At 33.9% G+C, this 20,382-nt stretch overlaps 1 protein-coding gene across 9 annotated transcripts in view; it reads left to right on the forward strand.

The window, feature by feature from the left end:
* LOC119638018 (Down syndrome cell adhesion molecule-like protein Dscam2) overlaps positions 1-20,382 on the forward strand; it is a 128,407-nt gene that overhangs the window by 86,385 nt on the left and 21,640 nt on the right. For all 9 annotated transcript variants that reach the window (XM_038034559.1, XM_038034558.1, XM_038034560.1 and 6 more), the window contains 8 exons: positions 5,621-5,711; positions 5,828-5,915; positions 6,558-6,706; positions 6,853-6,976; positions 13,377-13,504; positions 13,645-13,781; positions 14,319-14,461; positions 16,717-16,878. In XM_038034559.1, coding sequence (XP_037890487.1) covers positions 5,621-5,711; positions 5,828-5,915; positions 6,558-6,706; positions 6,853-6,976; positions 13,377-13,504; positions 13,645-13,781; positions 14,319-14,461; positions 16,717-16,878 — 1,022 coding nt within the window. The remainder of the gene's footprint in view (positions 1-5,620; positions 5,712-5,827; positions 5,916-6,557; positions 6,707-6,852; positions 6,977-13,376; positions 13,505-13,644; positions 13,782-14,318; positions 14,462-16,716; positions 16,879-20,382) is intronic.

Genomic DNA, 20,382 nt, shown 5'->3' on the forward strand with positions numbered 1-20,382 from the left:
ACTTAGCATTGAGCACAATATTTTTTAGACTACTTAATATGTATATAATTGCTCATAAATTTACTTTTAATTCTCTTCCTTTCGTGCGCTCTAATTTTTTGATATTTTGCCTGTGGAATAAAATACTCACCAAAAAGAGATGAATTTTAAATTTTCTATTTACACATTTTTACACACTCTTATACACTGCATATATACATCCCTTCTTTACACTGTAAGCTAAAACATTGTTTATTTTATACGTAGTTTCTTATCCACGCTTCCATATTTCGCGGTTAAGACTGAAGTACATTTTTAAGGACACGATTTATTTGGAGGTAATATAACCTTTTACGCGTTGCTTAAGTAACAGTGCTGAATTCGGAATTGCCCCCGAAAAGCAATATTTGCTTACAAGTAAAGAATATATATTAACAATTTGTACCTTGCGCACTACTTCGTCTATAATAAAAGTTTGCGACAAATGGCTTGAGTAGCATGAACATCCAAGATTTCCTAACAATTTACCAAATTTTAATAAGCGCTAACACTGAATCCTTGAACAGATACTCTTAAGGGTTTTAATTTCCTAGGATTTTCAAGAGAGTTGCAAAAAGTATTGGAGTGTATGAAGGTTTTGCTGAATTATATAGCGAGAAATTGCTATCTGACCGAAACGTTACGTTGTTTAGTTTGAAGAAAAGTCAAAAGTAAAAATAGTCCAATTACAAAACGCCCATCAGATGAAATCGTTAATACCAATAGTAAAGCCGAGTATTCATAATGGCAAAACCACGCTTTACATTTGATGGATTTAACGAACTGTCAAATTTGATGAAACTTTCACTGGCCAACGGTGCCAGCAACGACACGTTCAATTCAGTCAAATATGTATAATGTATAAAACAACCACAATAACCCAAAAAAAACATGACAAAGAGATTTCTTAACATATCACTCATTGCCCGTTCACATACTAGAAAATCTTTTCTGAAAATTTATCCTTTTTTTACATTAGAATATTTGTGAAATTGAATAACTCAATGTAACGTTACATTGCTTTCGATTTGAATGATATACTATACCTGTTACGTTATAAATGCCAAAACTTACTTATAGGTATTTATGCTATTTTAAGTTGTCCTCCTAAGAAAAATCTGGAAAGTTGTGTGTATGAGAATCTGGGATTGATGAGAAATATCTTATTCATACTGTTACGAAAATGCTATCTTTGATGATTCGAATTTTCATGAAAATTAGTCGATTTTCTAAGAAAGTAAATTTTAAAGAAATGGAAAACCAAATATACACTCATCGCGTGTTACCTGCATCATGTATTTGACGGCTGACATAAAGATTAATAACGATTGACTAAAATCTAGCGCAAAAAGAGAAATGTCGCGATTAACTTACGTAAAAGAGTGTATAAGCAGAATATATGCGGAGCCATAGCGAGTAAGCGAGTCGAAAAGTGAGTCGCGAGGGTCGAGGCAAGTGAGATGAATTGTAATATTTGAACAGACAATGCCAGAACGAGACAGAAAGTGTAGTAGATATAAGTTCCTGTAAATAATTTGTAAATAGATCTCGTAATTTTCTAAATAAAACCTATATTATTCTAAAAGTTGTTATATGAACTTAATTTCAAAAGGAGTTGAATAAATAACATAAAACCGCGAAAGACGGTTTACGTTACAATACTTTACTGTTAACATCAGGTATTACGAATTAAAAGTGGAAACGCAAATCTTTTCAATGCCGCAACGTGAACATTGAAAAGAAAAGAAAGTGATTCTTATGCGGTGTTAACTAAACGTAGCCATGAAAGTAGTTATCTAATCTAAACGTAAAAATTACATGAATGTATTAATATTGTTTATATCAGCTAGAAGTACACTCACTCTTTCACAAATAAACTTGATCAACATGCGATGTAAGGTCGATTCAGACAAGTTCGCCTGTTATGCTCTAAGGGAACTTTGAAGTTGAAAAATATCTTGTAGAAAGATAAAAATTGCAACGTATTCGAAAATGGATGCATGCCAATCAGTGAAAATTTGAAAACGTTGCTGTCAATAATTTCGCCTGCATTATCTTCAACAATGCAGATATCGATTCACATTGTGATAAAAAAATATAACAGATCAAACATTCAAGGCAAAAATCAAAATTCAAACGCAGAAAACTTATAAAAGTTATACACACGTGTATTTCCAAAACTCTCTCAGTTCTCTTTTATTATAGAAGATTAATTCTTCTTAATTAATTTTAGGTTATTTAAAATTAGTTCTTCTTCAATAAATTTCTTTCATTAGCGTAATTAAAGTGTCAAAATATTTCTAGCTTGACGCATTAATAGAACAAAGTACTAGTATTTATTACTTGTGTCAAACTGAAAAGTTCCATACTAACTTGTTAAATAGTTTTACTCAGAAAAAACAAATGAAAGTAACCAGGTCAACTTTATGTTTTTTAAAAATGGGGAAACTGGCAAAACATTAAGCATTATCTGCGAAAAAAAACTCATAAAGACCTAAGGAAAGTATTAGAGAAAAATTTTTTTAGTTACAATCAAAAATTCGATAGTTTAATTTTAATATGGCCAAGTAAATATATTATATAACGGATATCGTGGATATCGTGAATATCGTGAAAAAGTGTTGATGCAGGAAGGAGGAAATCCTTATAAAATATAAGACATGATAATGGAGGAGCGTCAGTTAACTAACAATGACTTAGTCAAAACTACAAGCATCTCTCACGAACCAATAAACAAGATCTTAATCAATATTTGATATACAAAAACGCTATTAACAGAATGAGTAATGCGTTCGCTAACACGCTTTTGAATTTGATTTCTTGAACAGAATCTTAACTATTTTAAAGGCAATAAACTACGTTTTTCTCATTCAACAACGAATTGCAGCATAGACTGAGCCTAGCTGTCCTTATAGTAGTCATTTTTTGAGGGATACAAAATGGCTATGTGACCCGCTGAACTTAATTTCAGACAAATTGAGATAAAAAGTAGGAAGAAATTAATAGAACTGATGTATTTTTTGTTAAATTTTAAATTTTAACTTAATTTATTGAGAAAATGTTTTGGTTTTGTGATTTTGAGTTTCACATGTTACGCACGCAATTGTGCGATTTGTTGCAAACGTTCATGAAAACTTAGGTGTTAATATTGCTACGGCTGAACAGGGTTATTGAAATGATGGGTTCTCAACCCGAGATTCATGGCTTTTCATTGCTCTTTCACAGTTCAAAGCAAAAATAAAAACGTAAAACAAAAAAAATAGCAACACGAAATGGAAAATTTATCAGGTTAAAGAAACTATCTTCACTCGACCGAAGAAATATTTTCCGGAACTAGCACAGCATACACCCCATGTCTCTAATCGCTTACAACAATATCAACTTTTTTCAATTAACAAATAAACATAACATAATCACATTTAAGACTAATTTTATATATCACTCAGTTAGGGAAATTAACAAAAAGAAAGAATATTTTTAATGGGTGTATTATAGTTTTTTCTTTTTTTTTTTGGTCAACAAGAAGCATTAATGATGAACGTTTGAATTCAAGAAATTCAATATCTAGCAACACGTCCTTTCCTAGACATATCCTATAAATATTTTACTTGTTTGAAAAGCATTTTTATCATTTCGCTTGTAAAAAAAGTGAAATATACTGAAAATATTTCTTTCAATTTTCATTATTGGCAAAGCACTCAGGAATAAGTGTTGCTTGAAATCGAATAAGCCTTTTTATACACAAGACTAGGTGTTTCAGCTGCCAAAATACGTAGTGTCAATGTGGCCTAAGTGTGAATTTGGCTATGAGAAAATTGCAATTATGTCCTCTTTGAAAAAAAGCGAAATAACTCCCTTGATGGCTTATGTTTCCTCGTACCTATGTTTAAGTCGTACCTATACAAATATATGTTTTTATATCGCACATGCAAGTATTCAAGATCCATCTGATTCTTTGTTTACAAGTTCTGTTGAACTTAATTCTTTTTGTATGCATTTATACGTTATATCGAGATTGCACGCACAAAACCTTCATGCTTTTTCACTAGCCATCAACTTTCTTTCAGGTTTCAATTCGTAAAATTTATAATTCTCTTGTTTTCCTTCCAAAATAAAAAAAAAATGTTCCAGAAAAATTTTTCAATTTCTCGATTATTCAGTAAAAAAAATGTTCTTTGCTTTCCACAAAAATTTCAAACCGACTTCCACACCTAGAGATGCCAAGCTTCTTCTCCTTCCTTTTGTTGTTATACCCTACGCCACTTGTAGTACAGGGTATACTAAGTTAATGCGGTCATATGAGACACGCAAAAGTGCCTAAGATGGACCTACCTCTTATTATACCGATCGAATCATGATCTCAATTGATCTAAACCTGTCCATCTGACGTCTGCCCATGTAAATTTGTGTTAAAGCTACAGGTCGCAATTTTTGAGATATTTTGATTAAATGTAGTAAAGTGACGTGTTTCGACCCAAAGGCGAACGCTATTGAAGGTAGTTCAGATCGGTCCATTTTTTCGACCACTCCCGACATAACGCTCTAATCTGAAAAGTTGTTATATGGAAAAAAATTGTAATTTAAAAAATTTTTCATCAAAAATGGCTAAGTAGTACTATTACGGCATTCTAAATTGATATAAATTGGTATAAAAATTCTGGACCAGCTGTGGCAATTTTTGAAGACCCTTTCATATAACGAAAACATGGCCAACAAATAAGTTGTAAAAATATTACAACCTTTAATCCAAGCTCTATACAATTTGTTGCTCATTTGGTTAAAAATAATGTGATGGCACACATATGAGGACCTGCTACTTCAACTGTAAGAAATGCAAAAGTCTTAGAATTGATTGTATCATTTTGAGAATTGTATCCTATTGCTCTTCTAGTTTGTTTGTTTTGTAATTTTAACTTGCCCTAGGTCACTACCAAATAACGCAGTAATAGGCACTTCGGAATATTTGAAATTTGTTATAATTTCCTTATCAAACTTTGGTGATGACAACCGCACCGGTGCCAATTTACGACAATTGTGAAAACGTTTGAATCCATCTTTGCAATCATAATAAGCCGAACGAGCGTGAAGGTAGCAAAGTGGCTGTTTACGTTGAATTCTCTCCGATAGGTTTGTGGTTCATTTGGTTTATTTAAAATCTCCCTTGTTCAAGAAGCCAAACTTTACGCTGAACAGGACTTATCATCAAAATCAAAACACAGGGCATGTGATAATTCGTCTCAAAATAACTAAATAGTTTTGTTAGAAAGCAAAAAAAATAACGCATTCATTAAAAATCAGTTATCAAAATTTATTTATCGATGACAATGGGGTATACTGCTTTGCTGATCACTTACTTTTTTGTAAAAATTTAAGACAGTGTTTAATTCTGAAACACGATTACGGCAACATAGTTAAGCAACCGAAGAAAAACTTATGGTATTAAGAAGAAAATTTGATAAATGACGATTTAAAAGACAAAAAGTTACAAAAGATCTCTGTTAGAATCATTTCTATCCTTCATACAGTGTCAGATAATATTAAAAATGTTTATAGACATACGTAGGCATCTAATTAACAAGCCTATTTCTTGTTTTCATTATAGTTGGTTTAAAGAAGAAAACGAGCAACTACTACCACTACAATTAAGTGAACGCATCACGATAGTATCGGCCGGTTTGCTGAAAATTACAAAGGTTTCTACGAATTTAACAAAGTAGTTTTTTTTTGTTTCTTATTTGTTGTTTTTTCAAGTTCAACCTGTTAGAAATATATCCTAAACCAAACTTTTTTTCTTATGATGTGTTTTCAGGCACGTCTCGAGGACAGTGGTAAATATCTATGTTGGGTGAATAACACTGCCGGTGAAGAGACTATACAAGTATCATTAACTGTTACAGGTATGTAAGAGCGAATAACTTAGAAAATGCACACTACAAACACAGTGACCCGCGCACACACAAACGTGAATGCAAGAACATAGAAATACATATGTAGTTATTTGCACGCAGTACCACTACAATATTTTACGTCGACGCACACATATACTGAACTGTAAAAAGCACGGTAACATGTACGCGTCTCACCAAACCTGCAATCCACTTTTCCGTCGTTAAAGGAAGGCTCCAAAGGCTAAGCAAAAGACGAAAACGCCACATATTACCTTAACTTGATTGTTTTACTATTTATGTCACTTTAACTACATCGTTGTTACAACATTATTTAACATTTTGGAAGCAACTGCTGCTGTCGTTTGACAAGTTTTCTTTCGCTAAACAGTAGAGTATTGTTTTATTATATATATTTTTCTCAATTTTCGCGGTTTTGAGACCTGCAATAACAATAAGATGGACAGACAAGCAGTTATAAGTGAGTCGACTCTGAATTTTACAATCATCAATAAAATGTACGACACTTTACAATGCTTCCAATACTTAAATTCGTTCGTTACAAAAGAATTAACAAAACTGTTGTGCCCCCTTTCTTCGATGGCGGGCGTAAAAATGAGATATAAAAATAAATTTTGTTCTTCAATATTGCAGCTCCTTTAACAGCACATCTTCAGCCTCAAGTGCAAACTGTAGATGTTGATAAGGATGCGCAGTTTCAGTGCGTTGTGTCCGGGCACCCAGTGCAAGATGTCAATTGGTTGCATGATGGTAAACCAATATTACGTGATAACCGTATCGAGGTGAGCCTTGTTCTTTGCATATAATAGCATATGCACATGCAACTGGAATTATGTGCAAGCATGCCTAAATCTATTTAATAAAGAGAATGCTCCGGAAAAATTGAAAAAAAATAAAATAATAAAAATAAAACTTTTCCTTTCTTTAGATTCTCACCGATCCACCAAGACTGATTATTAAAAAAGTACAAAAAGATGACCCTGGCATGTATCAGTGCTTCGTATCAAATGAATGGGAACAAATACAATCTACAGCCGAACTGCAATTGGGTGGTAAGCCATAATTTAAGCCGCTTGAAAAGTTATTGCCAAACAACGTAACAATAAATTATGCTGAGCTCGGCAATTTCATTTTTTTAAATAAATAATTTGAAAGAAAGCAAGGAAGAAATTTATATTCAGCGGGGGCCGAATCTCGCATACCCGCCACTTTATTTTCCTTTTTCTCCTCTCCAAGTGCTTTTATTTGATACCCACATGGCAGGCATTACTAAGAAAAAATTAAATCACCAGGTCGCGATGGCTACCGTACTCATTTTAGAATTAACTCATTTTTAGGCAGATAACACAGCTTCATTTGAGGGATGTACAGAATAGTTTTAAAAGATCTGTCTTCTTTGCCTTATAATAAACAGGCATAAAACCTCAAAAAATGAAAAAAGATAATTTTATCATTTGTTCAAAAAAATTGGAGTTACGCTCAGTTTACGCTCCACTACGTGCTTCTGGTCTGACCAATTTGGCCCATTTTTAATGTCAACCTGCGTGAAAAAATCTCCAATGATTCTACCAAATTGATGAGCCTCAAGAATATATATACTTGATAGGATCTCTGAAGCATCCTTTTAAGTGTTACACAATATGAAAAAGAAAACAAAATGAGTATATCCCCACCGTTAAGTGGTGGGTATGAAAATTGTTGCTAAATTGGATCCAACAAAACACTAATAAGTGGAATAAACTCATAGTTAAAAGAAGCGATTTTTCGAAGTATTCTTTCTTAGCAGCATTATTTTGCTGGGAACTTAAAATATGTACTATCAGGGCTTTTGTCCACTCCTGGTGCTGGAGTATGCTCAGCGGCTCTGACTCACAAGAATTGTACTTATTCTTTGAATGTTTAAAGAATAATTTGACTTTTCGGAAGTCGTCACTTTGCTTATTCATTCTCTTACTTCGCTTACAAGTCATCAACAAATGTTAAATCCTTTTACAATACGAAAGCATTTCAAGAACCGCAAATTGATTAAACTTACACGCTTATGGCATTCCATATAAAATTCGCGCTCGTTCTGCTTATTTTACGTCATTGACCTTATAATTATAAATTTACATCGAGGTTCTATAAATTATAAAAACACTTTGCCAGTTCAGAGCGTACTCTCGTTATTATTATATAATAATGCATGTTTTGTGACTCCCGTCAAGGTTGCCTTTTGGCATCCTTACCATATCCCAATTAGAAACGTCTGTTTCTGACTCAGGTTCCCTTATCTTCCGTCCTCCGTCTAGTACTTTACTTAATCCTATTCTTAATCTAACTTAGCCTAACACTCACGTCTCAGAGGCAAAGAACCTGTAAGGTCAAAATGAGGGACGACTTTGGCTCCTCACAGTACCTAATCTAAGCTAAGCTAAGGTTACTTGCTGCAATTATGAGAGAGAGAGAGATATGCTAACCAAATCTAAAGTGTTTTAAATGGCTTTTGTCTGCTTATCAGCATGAAATTTGAACTGATCTTTAAAAAGACCTTGTCTCTACTTTCCAGCGTTTTTTTGTTTTTGATTTATTGAGAACGATCTGTTCGGCGATCGAAATTTCTTTCTAAATCACTATAAATAAAACGCAAGCAACACATTGCACAAAGCAACAAGATTTTTTCTTACGTTAGTAACAAATTTATATTATTGATATTCTTAACTAGGATTTTAAATAATTCAATTGAAAAAGCAAATTCTGAATATCCACAACAATATAACAACAACAATATTTCTAATGAATTTTCAATAATACAACAGAAATGGTAAACTACTAAAAAAACTGCTATAAGCAAAATTTAATATTAATTGTTATCAGGCAAATTTATCCGCGCAAACAAATGTGTATGCACAAACACATATAAAAATATTCGCGTAATTTGTTCCTAATTTTAGGGTAAACGCAAAATTCAATCTACTTAATGATTACCACAGTAAGCTTTTTACAAAAGAGAAAAAGGAGAGATCACTATACATTTACACAAACTGCAGAGGAAGTGAAAGTTAACTAGAATACATATACAAACATATAATTTCATTTCATCGTAAATCAATTCTGCGCTGTTAGGTTTTCTTCAGAAAATGTCATATTAAGCAACACACACCTAAAAAGCTCATGTATGCATGAGCGTACATGTTAATAGATTAAAATTAAGATCAAATTCATCAAAAGCAAGTTTCTGTAAAAAACGTATCATATTTTTTTTTGTTTTGTGTCACCAAAAAATGAAGGCATACTCATGTCCTCATGGCATTCGTAAGTGTCAGATACGTGATAAAAAACTTGTTACATGGATGAAGGATGTACTGTAAACCAAATTATACTTCCTGAAAATAGCACGTACTAGTGACATTACCTATTTAATGACTGCTTTGGTTGGAAGAGTATATCTTTCATTGATTTTGTATTAAAAATGGGTTGCAACCGGTCCTAATTATGCCGTTGCAAATGTTGGCGTTTTTTTGGCTACACGAGCTTGAAGCAGAAATCTTCGCAATCTATGGCGGCCGCAATCCGGGCATGGTGACAAATTTTCGTGACCACATCTGTGAATGTAGTTTCGAAAGTGATCTTGAGCGGCGAGAAACTGTGTGAGATAGTAATTTACCTCCCTCTGGCATTTGCCCATCCACAGAGCTACGTTTGGGATGAGCAAGCACCTCCATTTCGGCGTACTTTCCCATTGCGCTTGCCACATATTCACTGAGGTCAAGCTTTCGTCCGTCTTGAGGACGAGTCCTTGCACCTTCCCTATATGCTTCCTTACGAATATCCGCTTCAACTCATCGCCAGGATTTCAACAGGGACCCCAAAAGTAATCAACAGCGCTGTGTCTTCCGAAATGGTGCGGAGATGACACACCGTCCGACAGTATTTGATTTCGCCGACAGTGCATCGAACCACACCAGATTCGCTTACAACAAAACCGATGTGAGTACCATGGATATCACTTGCCTCACGGTAGCTCTAGGTCCTTTATTGTTTGACACCATTGTAACGTTTCGAGAATTCAACCTATGCAGGGATGTTATGGGTTATTTTTACCTTTTTTTTTGTTCGCATGTTTTCCGGCCTGGCTCGTCCGATGGGGGTGTGGAGATAAAATGTATTAAGATACGTAAATCGCTACAATATTTCATTATTTTAAATAAAACATGCTTACTAATAAAATTGAAAACTTTTGACTAATTTAATCCACGCCCTAACCATATTACTTTTACCTCGCCCCTCCGTCATCCACAGGAAGTCTTACCAGTGATTTAACCTTTAATAATAATACATTTCTTTGATTTTATTTTCTAACGAAAGTGTTATAATGTTTCAACTCAATATTTCAAAACAAAATTTTCGAAATGAACAATGGTTATTAATCGATTATATAAATAAACTTACCGAAACTAATAACCACGTAGATGCGCATCGCCGCAGCTAAAAGGTTTGTTAACAAATTATAGGTTTTAAAATTAAAACAAAAAATTGTTTAATATTTGGGAATTATAACTCAAAAGAAATGCCAATTATTGTTGCGACCTCTTAGAGATACCACGCACAAACCGGTGTGAAGAGGAATGCTCCTTTAACGTTTTATTGATTCGTTCGTGTTTTACACTCCTTCTTTTACATTAGCTTGTCAATTTTTCCCCTTTCTTTTCTTTTTTCCTTACTTTTTTTTTGGGGGCTTTGAGATTTTCTTCTCTTTTTATAAGACACAGTTCTTAAAAATATACGAAGACATTGTTTGTCGGTTTTTTATTATAAAAAGAAAATTTAGAAAACTCTTATATTAGATTAATTTCAATTAATCTCTTTTTATTTAAAGGTCTCCCGTACAACATCCGCAGCCGACCAACAATTTAGCTAAATCAATTTACACCTTTCTTTTTTAAAAGTTTTCTCCTTCTCATTTGCATTAATGAACTTCACATTCATCCTTCAATTTTTAATGGCCACAAACTAGCGATCGTTGATTCCAGCCCTCTGACGCGAACGTTAGTACTTCTTGATTTTCGTTCTTCTTCTTTTTGCACTTTTGTATAACTTCAAAATTCCTTGACCTTAGTGACCTTGTGCTATTGTATGTGAACAATGAATAGCGTTCCAATTATTCCGGCTTTACTAAAATTATCAAAGCCTTTTCAGTTTGCAATTTTTTAATATTTTTCCAATAAAACTATTCGGGATTTATTCTTTCTCTAATTCATATAAATTCACTTTCATTATCATTCACTGAAATTATTTGTCTTGAAGTAGCGATAGCACGGCATGAATTTCGATTTTATTCCAAAAAAATTTTACAAGCAAAATTCTCACGAAAGCCGCATTTTTCCTCGTTTTTTCTCTTTTTTTTTTTTTTTCCTTTTCTGTTTCCAAGTTGCCAAAGTTTCTTTTTTCTTCGCGCCGCTTGTCGCTTTGCCAAAGTTGACAAAGTTTGTCTTTTCTTTTTTTTTCCCCACTACAGTGTCTATTACACCATCCTTGCCAAAGGCGATTGCATTTTGGTCGCCTTATCACTATATTGTATACGCTGTCTGAAATTTAGCCGATTGTCGATCATAACTCTTAAGTATTGCAGTACCAGGGAGACATAATAGCAAGGCTGCCGACTCTCACCGGTATACACCCAACTTTTTTTCGGCTGCTTATTAGCACCGCTTCAGTTTTGTGTTTTGCAACTGTTCGTGTGTTTCGGTGCATCCTCGCGAATCGTTTGGATGTCTTTATTATTTAGATTTTTGTTATTCTACGAAACTTTTTGATTGTGGGCAGAAATTCGTAAAGAAAATTACGTTAGCTTCAAGCAAATAATAGCTGTTCGCATGAATTCTGATCGTATACAATAATAATATATTTTGTATTTAGAAGAAGTGCATTTCACTTAGTTCAATATTCAATAAACTTCTGTAATATCTGCATAAGCATCATTGTCAGGATTTTCTTCAAATTCCGTGATCTTTGGGCAAATGAATCGTCCGAATGATTTTTACAAACACTTCGCCAATTGATTTATTTTCATTACTTCACATGACCTCAAATTGGCAGTCTGAATTTATAAAGTGCGGACTCTACAGCGTATCAAAATCTCACACCTAAACTGTTAACGTAGAGCGCCTGAAAACGGATTAGACTAACCTTTATTTGATGAAAGAAACGCCTTGCTCGTTCTTTCCATCAGTTCGAGCAGTTTCAATTGGTTTCTTTACGTTTTCTATACTTCAAAATTATTCAGTCAAAATTGATTGTTTCAAAACGCGCCACACACAATCTATGACGTTTTCTTAACTTAATTAGCGTTCTTTACCTAACATCTAACGTTCTTGTCTGTTTACTTCTGCAATTATTCATAATCTATGTAGTCGTTACACAAATATCCAACAAAGTGAATTGAAGTTTCGATTGGAGAGACATTAGCAACAAATCGTCGATTAGAGTGAAATGCACTCTTGGCTTTTCAACAATTTCTCTCAAAGAAAATTATTTCTATATATTTGAGCGGAAAAATAATTCGGAATAAAATGTGGATTCTTTTCAAGGCCTTGTGCGTAAATACAATGATAACAAGCGAGGAAACTATCGCATAGCAGAATGTGACGATATCGAAAAGTGTGAATCGATTCAGAATCTTTTGTTGATAAAAAAAAAAAAAAAAAATTTGAGAACAGTCAATAAGAAAATAACTCAATCATAAATTCTTAAAAACTTCCGTTCATTTTGACCAACGATTTCTACTGGTAAAAATGATAAAGTAATGCGGAATGCCAGTGTACATGACTGATAAATTCGACGATTTTGACCTTTCTATGCATAAAATAACAGTTTCCGTGTAATATTAATGATTTATTTAAGGTATGCCGTCGCCAATCGCCGAATGCATTTTCGACCTTTATTACTTTTATTGTTTAATTTGAAAAAATCTGCTGCCGAAGCCCACCAAACAGGTTCAGAAACTTATTGTAGTGCTGCTCCATCATATTCCAATTGTCGTTTTTGGTTTTAACGGTTTAAAAAGTGGTAATAGGAACTGAATGAAGAGGCCCCTTTTTAATCAATTCTTGAAGGACTTGTCAAGTATACACTGTTGCAGCTGGAATTTGAAGGTTTGCCGTAATCAGCATACACACCAGACATAGCGCCCTCTGACTACCACTTGTTCATATCGGTGCGAAAATGGGTCAAAGATTGAACCGCTGCCAAACCAGTAAAAGTTCTTTCGACAGGATATCGACGTCTTGCCAGAAAGCTGGTAAAAAAATGTAGAAAATGACGGAAAATATTTTAATCATAATGTATTGTACCAATTTTTCTAAACAAATGCCTTTTTCAAATGAAAAAATGGCCAAAATTAACTGAAGGTCCTAATATTAAAATTTCATGATTTTCGTTTAATAGATGTATGTTTGTAAATATATTTTTCAGATGCCTCACCGGAATTGTTATATTGGTTTTCAGAGCAAACCTTACAACCAGGTCCAACAGTATCCTTGAAATGTGTAGCAACTGGCAATCCATTGCCCCAATTCACATGGACTCTTGACGGATTTCCGGTAGATTTTATGATTTGTTAAGCATACGCATACAGATGAAGAGTAAACAAATTTCATATTATGCTTATACTTAATAGAACATATTTTTAAAACATTATTCAAAACCTTGCATTGCTCTTTGTTGTTTCATTGTTTTGCAGATACCCGACAATTCACGTTTTTTGGTCGGTCAATACGTTACTATACATGATGATGTCATCAGTCACGTAAATATAACAAATGTGAAAGAAGAGGATGGCGGAGAATACACTTGCGCAGCACAAAATGCAATTGGCAAGTAAGTTAATATCATAAGACTCCTGCAAATAATTTTTAGAAACAACTTAAAAATAAAATTTAGGTAAACATATAGTGCTTAATTGCCTACCTTTGACGAATCATTTTTAAATAGAAAATCCCTTAAACGCAAACGCTACAAATGTGAAATTAGTTTTCTATTGACAGAAAAAATGCAAATAGCTACAATATTAATAAATACTTCTATATACGCTCAATGCCATCAAGAGGCAAATAAGCAATGGGCAATGGGTAATGGGAGCACAAATGGCACGTTCATTCGTTTTCTAATAAACTTTTTTCCTTTTTTGTTAACATGACGAATCGTTTAGGGAATGTCCCCTATTCGCATAGCATGCTATGGCCGGGATAAAGTGAGGGGAGAGAAAGATAAATTTAAAATAAAGCAATATTTTGTATGTTTCAATGGTTTAAACTTTTCTTTAGACTTGTGATCTAGAAATGAGTGCATTTGTTGCTTTAAATATAAGTAAATGCATCGTATATATATTTGAATATATTTAATTATTTATTTTAGAGTATCTCATAGTGCTAAAGTAAATATCTATGGTCTACCGTATATACGTGAAATGCCCAAGATTACAGGGATTTCTGGTTCGGATTTGATTGTCAAATGTCCTGTGGCTGGGTACCCAATCGATAAAATTCACTGGGAACGAGGTATGTATGCAAATGAAAAACGAATAAATGAAAGAAACAGAGTATTTATTTAAATAATATCCAGGTATATTTACATTTACATTAAGACAAATGTCAGGTACCGCAGAACATATGATTCCTTAGCAATTCCAATTTTAAATTGATATTTATCGTGTTTGCTTATAAATGACATACGAAAGCATATAGTCGCAGATGTATCTAAACTCACGTTTATATTAAAGTTATTGCTCAAAAAAAAAATTGCCGTAATTACGAAAGTAGCCATTTTTTAAAGCTTCGATTTCAAACTTAAAGACGCGATGCATTTTTGTGACAAAAATTAAATCTTTCATTAAATTTGTAAACGTGAAAAAAATTGGTCATCGTTAATAATTAAAATTTTTGCATTTGAAAAGCCTCAGTCGTGCCCATACCAAAGACGAGCACAATTGTACTCCACGAGAGTTTACTCCTTTGTTAATAATAATAAAATATTAACCAAGTATCAAAGTTTAAATGACATCGTGCGAATTGACAACAAAAACATAGATAGCGCTGGCCGGCGAAATAACTTAGATGCGCATGCCAGCAATTGTGAATAAATCCTCAAATCGTTGACTGGAAGTACGCAAGGTAATAGGCGTTCGAAGTCTCCCAAAAAGCCCTATATATCATATAATCACAAAACATTTGAAAATATGAAAACTACGCGCAAGACGCCTGCCACGTGCGCTTACAACGAAACAAAAACAAACTCCCATCAAGAAGAAAACCACCAATAGTGAAGGTTCGTGTGACCGCATTGGACTGCTTAAGAGAAAAAACCAGGAAAAACGGCCGCATTTGGTGAAAGGGAGGGAGTTATTATATCAAACCAATGTATCAATTAGTGCATTCCTTATCGCGTTGCCCAAGATTAAATAGGTAAAATTTAATGTGCTCTCTCACGTACCCTATATGCCAAACATACCCACCTTAAACTACTTTCCCTTTCTAAATTTATAAAAACGGTAATGAAACAATAAGTCCAGTCTATATACATTTGGCGGCTATTTACAGGAGCACGACGATTCTTACTATAGTAAGATTTATCATGCATGGAGTTTGAGCCTTCATACGACAGCACTTGGCAGACGTCCTTCTTAGCTACTGGATTGTGGAATGATCATGTCGACTAAGCATGGGCAAATACCGACCCGTGATGCCGGCGAGTGCGACCGGCTTCTTTTAAAATTTCAAATAACTCAATTTGCTCGCACTTAGCAATGCTACAAACGAATTGTGTCTGTCGTCACTACCAGTTCAGTTATGCAGCCATCAAATGTGAAATGTAATGCGAGAATCGGTACAAAATGCCGCATTTTTAATAATTGGTGGACCTTAATCTAGCTCCCGTCATAATATGACTCGATGATGAAAAAACTTGTCCCCGCTGAAGTAAACTTTCTTACAAAAAATAAGGTAGTACAGGACAACAAAATCTAGTTTTTACTATTTTGTGATGTAAACTGATCAAGAATGATAACCACATAGGGTTTTTTATTGGGCATCTTTCCAAATAATCAATTTAAAGATTCTCTTTACAAAGACGTCGATCACGAAGGTGTTTGATTATCAACGTTGCAGAACTATAATATTTTCATTTGTTTTTATCTTCAAATATGTGAAACTGTGTATCCACAAAACGTGTTTTATAACAGATATTATTTCTCCTACTCCTCCCTATATTTAAGCAAAAGTTTCACTGAAGATTGTTAAATATTGTAAATATTGTAAAGACAAATAAGGACTCTCTCTGATAATTCTAATCATAAGAAATCAGAAATGATATAGGATCAAATCTTAATATCGGTATCTCCATGGCTTGGTAGCTCGTGTTCTGTGATCTAGGATATCAGAAGGCTTTTCGTAATGCCGCTCAAACACAATGAAACAACGAAATAACTAATAGATTTAAAAAAAAGTCATTTTTCAACACCACAAAGCTTGTTCACTTATTGCAAATCTCATCAAGCAAACAAAAAGAAACATCGTGTTCATGAAATATTGTTCCTTCACTTACCTCGATGGATAATACAGGGAGAAAAAAACTATGAATTATCCGGTTTTTCCCACGTAGCAACTCCAAACTTCTGGCCTTTTGTGGACATGATCTATAAAAAGCAACTACAAGCAGATAAAGGAGCTTCTATATATTATTATTGTTTGTTTTGTTTTTTTCTTTTTTTAATAAATTACGTAAGAAATTCGATTTTGAATGTATTTGTATTCGACAGATGGTCAAACTCTACCCATTAATCGTCGTCAAAGAGCTTACAACAATGGGACTTTAATTATTGAACAACTGCAACGATTAGAGGATGCGGGCACTTATACGTGTATGGCGCAAAATAAACAAAAGCAAACATCGCGCCGCAATGTGGAGATACAGGTCCTAGGTATGTCTAAAACTAAGAACATAATTTTTTTACATGAAATATAAGAAACGTTCTCTTTTCACGCGAAAACAATGTTATATATTATGGTGCTTGGCAAGATATCTAGGCATATTTCTTGTTCGGCTTGTTTAACTGCAACTGTAGTCTTTCCAAGAAGCACCTCCTATTTTATTTAATGAGAACTTTATAAGTGTTGCGAATGAGTTTGAAAGGCATAGTCTTTGCTTAGCAAAACGCTAAAAATGTATTTCATGTACACAACCTTCAGGGCAAAACTGTTACAGTTACGGCGGTTTACCGAATGCAGCTCTGTTGCCGTTAAAACTACTAATAATAATAATAGTGAGCATAGAAAGAGTTGGACTTATTATTCAATTTAAAAGTTAAAATCCAATTAGTCGAATTGGAATTTGTTTGTAGGACAATACCTTTGTCGAATTCGCGATAATTTCGAAAGCGTCTAAGCAATAACAGATTTATTTTTTGATGGATTTCAGTTTTACAAGTGCATAAGTGTTAAGACAACGAGTCTCACTCACGAGTCTTTCATTGTGTCGTGTGAAGCCTCTGCGTTGAAGGAGTTGTAACCAATCTGTGCAGTCTAGATGCGGTTGTTACCGTTGAGCAATTCAATACTTACACTCTGTATGTTTAAGTATGCTTTAGTTAGATATTTCGCTTTTAAGACCAAACTCTATAACAAGCTTTCTTTAATTGAAGCCATGAATACCATATGTATGCTTCGAATCTTTACCGGAATAATACTGTGAAATTCAGTTTTTTAAGCCTGCCGTTATGGTAAAGGATTCATTTTGCACAATCATTCACAATGGTATGCACAAAACACATACTTTAATTCCTGTAGGACAGCCTTTCGCACATGTTCTTATGTCGCTCTTCGACATCTTTTCGTGTGAAGCAGTTGATAAATAAATTTCTTAAAAAAATTGCTTAAAAAATAACGAGACTTTAATTCAGTTCTTCGCACTTTAATGCTACAAATATTAAAATGCAATAAAATTACAATTTGTGACAAGATATATATAAATAAGTATAATAATGTATATATTAGTTTGGGGAAAAATAAATCCAATAATTTTTATATGAACTTCAGGACTTTATTTAACATGCTTCGGATTGTCCGACTTGGGTCAAATATGCACCGTTTTGTTGTATGATTTGTTGCCATTTTAAAGGTAACTTCAAAATACCTCTCTCATAGAAGTCCTGGTCTCTATTTGCAAAAAACTCTAGTAGTCGATTTTCACAATCCTCCCTAGATTCCAATTTTTTATCATTAAAGAAATTTTGCAATGCAAGAAAAAGATGATAATCGCTTGGTGCCAAGTCCGGACCGTATGGCGGATGCATTAAAACTTACCAACCAAGCTCCCGAAGTTTCTGGCGAGTCACTGTAGATGTGTGTGGGCTAGCGTTGTCCTGGTGGAACACGACACGTCTCCTGTTGGCCAATTCTGGCCGTTTCTGGTCAATCGCTATCGTCAAACGGTCCAGTTGTTGACAGTAGAGATCAGAATTTAGCGTTTGGCCATATGGAAGCAACTCATAATAAATAATCCCCTTCCAGTCCCACCAAATGCATAACAAAACCTTCCTGGCCGTTTGAGGTGCTTCACCGCTCTTTGACCACGATCGTTTTCGCACAGGGTTATCGTATGTGATCCATTTCTCATCTCCAGTCACCATCCGTTTAAGAAATGGGTCTATCTCATTCCATTTGGCCAAGGCTTCGCAGATGGAAATTCGATCCATCATGTTTTTTCTGTTAGTTGGTGTGGCACCCAAACATCGAGCTTCTTTTTGAATCCAGCTTTGTGTAAATGGTTTAAAACTGTTTTATGGTCGGTTTTTAGCTTCTGGGCGATGTTACGACTGCTAACATGCCGGTCAACTTCGATCATTTCTCCGATTTTATCGACATTTTCGACGACCGGCCTACCTGTGCGAGGTGCATCTTTAACATCAAAAATTCCTGAAAGGAATCTACGAAACCAAAATTGCACATAATTGGCTGTTACAGTATCGGAACCATAAACACCATTCACAATTTTAGCCGCCTGGCATGCATTTTCGCCTTTGTCAAAGAAAAACTGTAAAATGTACCGAATTTTCTCTTTCCAATTTTTCTCACTTCCATTTTTAACACGCTGTAACTCACAACTGAATGTACCAAACAAAAAACAGCAAAAGAATTTTTTTTACTGCGAAATGTCACCTTTCCAACGAGCATAAATATGAAACTGTTTGATCGATACTTTACGAGAAATCTATCAGTGCAGCCATCTACCGAAAAAATAATGGATTTCTTTTTCCCCAAACTAATACTAGTTAAATAACCTCTGCATCTCGCAATATATAACTTAAATAATTTGTAAATCATAAGATTAATTCGAATAAACAAATAAGCCACGTTTATCAATAGAAATCCTCTTGCTTATTTTTATATTGAATGAACATAGAGCGTTTTCGTTAATTCCGTGAGCGGGGTCGGTTGATTAGTCGGAACAATATATTTTAGAACGATATCTCGTTTAGTTCAGAATAAAATTAAGAATATGTTTTGCAAGTTTAAGTTTTCAACAGTTTTTAACAGTTTAAACAGTTTAAACTGTTTTAAAAGCAATTATATATTCATGCTTTCCTTGACGAGATTGCGGGACATGTGTTATGCATCTAATTGAAATAAGCTTTCTTGCATAGGAAATTTTCCTATATCTGTACGCTTTATTCTTCATGCTTTACTTGTTGGTTGTGAGTTTGCTTAATGAAGGCTTTCTGATTCTATTTATAACAAATGATGCATCATTCATCATTTTTCATAGTAAGCTCTAGAAATATTGACAGTAATATTCTATCTATATAAAAAGAAAAGTAAACAATTAAGAAAATTATATTCGGCGGGGGCCGAATCTCGCATACCCACCAGTATGTTTTTCGCTACTCTTTGTTTTTCTACTCTCCACGTTTCTTTATTTGATACTTATATCGCAGGTATTACTAAGAAAAAATTAATTACGGTATTACATCCATATTAAAATTAACCCAATTTTAGACAAATAATATATCTTCATTTGAGCAGTGTACAAAATAGTTTTAAACATTCTGCCTTGTTTGTCTTAGGATATATAAGCATAAAACCTCAAAAAAGTGAAAAAAATAAAATTTAATCACTTGTAACTTTGTGTAGGCATGAGTTAGTTATGTTTTCCATTTTTGCACATAAAGGGTACTTCGTAAGGTAAACGTGGAAAATTTCAGCCTTCTAACTTTAATAATTTCCGAGTAACGAGGAACAATTCAAAAGTTTTTGTTAAAAAAAAAACCGACTTGCGTTCAATTTACGCTCCACTGCGCGTTTCTGCTGCGACCAATTTGGCCAATTTTCAATAACAACCTATGTACAGAAAACTTCCAATGTTTCTGCCAAATTTAAATTCGATATCTTCATTTTTGCTACAAGGAGAGTACCAACAACACGCATCA

This window comes from Glossina fuscipes, unplaced genomic scaffold (genome assembly GCF_014805625.2).
Source record: "Glossina fuscipes isolate IAEA_lab_2018 unplaced genomic scaffold, Yale_Gfus_2 61, whole genome shotgun sequence".
NCBI classification, from domain to species: domain Eukaryota; kingdom Metazoa; phylum Arthropoda; class Insecta; order Diptera; family Glossinidae; genus Glossina; species Glossina fuscipes.